Source organism: Oncorhynchus masou, unplaced genomic scaffold, assembly GCF_036934945.1.
Source record: "Oncorhynchus masou masou isolate Uvic2021 unplaced genomic scaffold, UVic_Omas_1.1 unplaced_scaffold_2043, whole genome shotgun sequence".
NCBI classification, from domain to species: Eukaryota; Metazoa; Chordata; class Actinopteri; order Salmoniformes; family Salmonidae; genus Oncorhynchus; species Oncorhynchus masou.
In genome coordinates this window covers 27459-32500 of record NW_027008531.1, presented here as the reverse complement: position 1 = coordinate 32500, position 5042 = coordinate 27459, and the positions used below count along the sequence as shown (strand labels likewise).

The 5042-nt window shown below is 46.6% G+C and overlaps 1 protein-coding gene across 1 annotated transcript in view; it reads right to left on the bottom strand.

Moving 5' to 3' along the window:
• The window catches only part of LOC135532811 (deoxyribonuclease-1-like), a 26026-nt gene extending 25464 nt beyond the window's left edge, over nucleotides 1–562 (bottom strand). The window contains 2 exon segments of the mRNA XM_064960244.1: nucleotides 436–502; nucleotides 504–562. Coding sequence (XP_064816316.1) covers nucleotides 436–502; nucleotides 504–562 — 126 coding nt within the window.
• Between the last annotated feature and the right edge of the window lie 4480 nt (nucleotides 563–5042).

Genomic DNA, 5042 nt, shown 5'->3' with positions numbered 1-5042 from the left:
TGAGATAAAGTGTTACATTATGATGTAATGAGATAAACGTTACATTGTGATGTTATGAGATAAAGCGTTACAATGTGATGTTATTAGATAAAGCGTTACATTGTGATGTTATGAGATAAAGCGTTACACTGTGATGTCATGAGATAAAGCGTTACATTGTGATGTTATGAGATAAAGCGTTACATTGTGATGTCATGAGATAAAGTGTTACATTGTGATGTCATGAGATAAAGCGTTACATTGTGATGCTATGAGATAAAGCGTTACATTGTGATGTCATGAGATAAAGCGTTACATTGTGATGTCATGAGATAAAGCGTTACATTGTGATGCTATGAGATAAAGCGTTACATTGTGATGTCATGAGATAAAGCGTTACATTGTGATGTCATGAGATAAAGCGTTACATTGTGACGCTAAGAGATAAAGCTCTACCTGGGTGATGATGTCCATGAGGGTTGAGTTGGAGGACTTCTTGTCTCCGAATGTCTTGATGTTGAAGGCAGCCTCCCAGCTGCACCAGGGCCAATAGGAACAGCACTAACAGACAGGCTACACGCATTCTAAGGGTCAGGGGTTAGAGGTCAGATATTACAGGCCACACACGTCCTGGAGGTCAGGGATTAGAGGTCAGATATTACAGGCCACACACATTCTGGAGGTCAGGGATTAGAGGTTAGATATGGGGTTATATCCTGCCTGTTTGGCCCTGTCCGGGGGTATCATCGGATGGGGCCACAGTGTCTCCTGACCCCTCCTGTCTCAGCCTCCTGTATTTATGCTGCAGTTGTTTTTGTGTCGGGGGGCTAGGGTCAGTCTGTTATATCTGGAGTACTTTTCCTGTCTTATCCGGTGTCCTGTGTGAATTTAAGTATGCTCTCTATAATTCTTTCTTTCTCTCTTTCTCTCTCTCTCTCGGAGGACCTGAGCCCTAGGACCATCTCTCAGGACTACCTGGCATTATGACTCCTTGCTGTCCCCAGTCCACCTGGCCCTGCTGCTGCTCCAGTTTCAACTGTTCTGTCTGTTCTGCTATGGAACCCTGACCCAGACCTGCTGTTTTCAACTCTCTAGACAGCAGGAGAGATAGAGATACTCTGAATAATTGTCTATGAAAAGCCAACTGACATTTACTCCTGAGGTGCTGACCTGTTGCACCCTCCACAACCACTGTGACTATTTGACCCTGTTGGTCATTTATGAACATTTGAACATCTTGGCCATGTTCTGTTATAATCTCCACCCGGCACAGCCAGAAGAGGACTGGCCACCCCTCAGAGCCTGGTTCCTCTCTACCCAGTACAGCCAGAAGAGGACTGGCCACCCCTCAGAGCCTGGTTCCTCTCTACCCAGTACAGCCAGAAGAGGACTGGCCACCCCTCATAGCCTGGTTCCTCTCTACCCAGTACAGCCAGAAGAGGACTGGTCACCCCTCAGAGCCTGGTTCCTCTCTAGCCAGAAGAGGACTGGCCACCCCTCATAGCCTGGTTCCTCTCTACCCAGTACAGCCAGAAGAGGACTGGCCACCCCTCATAGCCTGGTTCCTCTCTACCCAGTACAGCCAGAAGAGGACTGGCCACCCCTCATAGCCTGGTTCCTCTCTACCCAGTACAGACAGAAGAGGACTGGCCACCCCTCATAGCCTGGTTCCTCTCTACCCAGTACAGCCAGAAGAGGACTGGCCACCCCTCATAGCCTGGTTCCTCTCTACCCAGTACAGCCAGAAGAGGACTGGTCACCCCTCATAGCCTGGTTCCTCTCTACCCAGTACAGACAGAAGAGGACTGGCCACCCCTCATAGCCTGGTTCCTCTCTACCCAGTACAGCCAGAAGAGGACTGGCCACCCCTCATAGCCTGGTTCCTCTCTACCCAGTACAGCCAGAAGAGGACTGGCCAACCGGTCATAGTCTGGTTCCTCTCTACCCAGTACAGCCAGAAGAGGACTGGCCACCCCTCATAGCCTGGTTCCTCTCTACCCAGTACAGCCAGAAGAGGACTGGTCACCCCTCATAGCCTGGTTCCTCTCTACCCAGTACAGACAGAACAGGACTGGCCACCCCTCATAGCCTGGTTCCTCTCTACCCAGTACAGACAGAAGAGGACTGGCCACCCCTCATAGCCTGGTTCCTCTCTACCCAGTACAGCCAGAAGAGGACTGGCCACCCCTCATAGCCTGGTTCCTCTCTAGGTTTCCTCCTAGGTTCCTGAGGGGTCAAATATTACAGGTCACGCACATCCTAGCCTGGTAAAATACATGGTGGTGTGAGAGAAGCCTGCTAGTAAAATACATGGTGGTGTGAGAGAAGCCTGCTAGTAAAATACATGGTGGTGTGAGAGAAGCCTGCTAGTATAATAGATGGTGGTGTGAGAGAAGCCTGCTAGTATAATAGATGGTGGTGTGAGAGAAGCCTGCTAGTAAAATACATGGTGGTGTGAGAGAAGCCTGCTAGTATAATAGATGGTGGTGTGAGAGAAGCCTGCTAGTAAAATACATGGTGGTGTGAGAGAAGCCTGCTAGTATAATAGATGGTGGTGTGAGAGAAGCCTGCTAGTATAATAGATGGTGGTGTGAGAGAAGCCTGCTAGTATAATAGATGGTGGTGTGAGAGAAGCCTGCTAGTATAATAGATGGTGGTGTGAGAGAAGCCTGCTAGTAAAATACATGGTGGTGTGAGAGAAGCCTGCTAGTATAATAGATGGTGGTGTGAGAGAAGCCTGCTAGTATAATAGATGGTGTGAGAGAAGCCTGCTAGTATAATAGATGGTGGTGTGAGAGAAGCCTGCTAGTAAAATACATGGTGGTGTGAGAGAAGCCTGCTAGTATAATAGATGGTGGTGTGAGAGAAGCCTGCTAGTATAATAGATGGTGGTGTGAGAGAAGCCTGCTAGTAAAATACATGGTGGTGTGAGAGAAGCCTGCTAGTATAATAGATGGTGGTGTGAGAGAAGCCTGCTAGTAAAATACATGGTGGTGTGAGAGAAGCCTGCTAGTAAAATACATGGTGGTGTGAGAGAAGCCTGCTAGTAAAATACATGGTGGTGTGAGAGAAGCCTGCTAGTATAATAGATGGTGGTGTGAGAGAAGCCTGCTAGTATAATAGATGGTGGTGTGAGAGAAGCCTGCTAGTATAATAGATGGTGGTGTGAGAGAAGCCTGCTAGTAAAATACATGGTGGTGTGAGAGAAGCCTGCTAGTATAATAGATGGTGGTGTGAGAGAAGCCTGCTAGTATAATAGATGGTGGTGTGAGAGAAGCCTGCTAGTAAAATACATGGTGGTGTGAGAGAAGCCTGCTAGTATAATAGATGGTGGTGTGAGAGAAGCCTGCTAGTAAAATACATGGTGGTGTGAGAGAAGCCTGCTAGTAAAATACATGGTGGTGTGAGAGAAGCCTGCTAGTAAAATACATGGTGGTGTGAGAGAAGCCTGCTAGTATAATAGATGGTGGTGTGAGAGAAGCCTGCTAGTAAAATACATGGTGGTGTGAGAGAAGCCTGCTAGTAAAATACATGGTGGTGTGAGAGAAGCCTGCTAGTATAATAGATGGTGGTGTGAGAGAAGCCTGCTAGTATAATAGATGGTGGTGTGAGAGAAGCCTGCTAGTAAAATACATGTTGGTGTGAGAGAAGCCTGCTAGTATAATAGATGGTGGTGTGAGAGAAGCCTGCTAGTATAATAGATGGTAGTGTGAGAGAAGCCTGCTAGTATAATAGATGGTGGTGTGAGAGAAGCCTGCTAGTATAATAGATGGTGGTGTGAGAGAAGCCTGCTAGTAAAATACATGGTGGTGTGAGAGAAGCCTGCTAGTATAATAGATGGTGGTGTGAGAGAAGCCTGCTAGTATAATAGATGGTGGTGTGAGAGAAGCCTGCTAGTAAAATACATGGTGGTGTGAGAGAAGCCTGCTAGTATAATAGATGGTGGTGTGAGAGAAGCCTGCTAGTAAAATACATGGTGGTGTGAGAGAAGCCTGCTAGTAAAATACATGGTGGTGTGAGAGAAGCCTGCTAGTAAAATACATGGTGGTGTGAGAGAAGCCTGCTAGTAAAATACATGGTGGTGTGAGAGAAGCCTGCTAGTAAAATACATGGTGGTGTGAGAGAAGCCTGCTAGTAAAATACATGGTGGTGTGAGAGAAGCCTGCTAGTATAATAGATGGTGGTGTGAGAGAAGCCTGCTAGTAAAATACATGGTGGTGTGAGAGAAGCCTGCTAGTATAATAGATGGTGGTGTGAGAGAAGCCTGCTAGTATAATAGATGGTGGTGTGAGAGAAGCCTGCTAGTAAAATACATGGTGGTGTGAGAGAAGCCTGCTAGTATAATAGATGGTGGTGTGAGAGAAGCCTGCTAGTATAATAGATGGTAGTGTGAGAGAAGCCTGCTAGTAAAATACATGGTGGTGTGAGAGAAGCCTGCTAGTAAAATACATGGTGGTGTGAGAGAAGCCTGCTAGTAAAATACATGGTGGTGTGAGAGAAGCCTGCTAGTAAAATACATGGTGGTGTGAGAGAAGCCTGCTAGTATAATAGATGGTGGTGTGAGAGAAGCCTGCTAGTAAAATACATGGTGGTGTGAGAGAAGCCTGCTAGTATAATAGATGGTGGTGTGAGAGAAGCCTGCTAGTATAATAGATGGTGGTGTGAGAGAAGCCTGCTAGTAAAATACATGGTGGTGTGAGAGAAGCCTGCTAGTATAATAGATGGTGGTGTGAGAGAAGCCTGCTAGTATAATAGATGGTAGTGTGAGAGAAGCCTGCTAGTATAATAGATGGTGGTGTGAGAGAAGCCTGCTAGTATAATAGATGGTGGTGTGAGAGAAGCCTGCTAGTAAAATACATGGTGGTGTGAGAGAAGCCTGCTAGTATAATAGATGGTGGTGTGAGAGAAGCCTGCTAGTATAATAGATGGTGGTGTGAGAGAAGCCTGCTAGTAAAATACATGGTGGTGTGAGAGAAGCCTGCTAGTATAATAGATGGTGGTGTGAGAGAAGCCTGCTAGTAAAATACATGGTGGTGTGAGAGAAGCCTGCTAGTAAAATACAT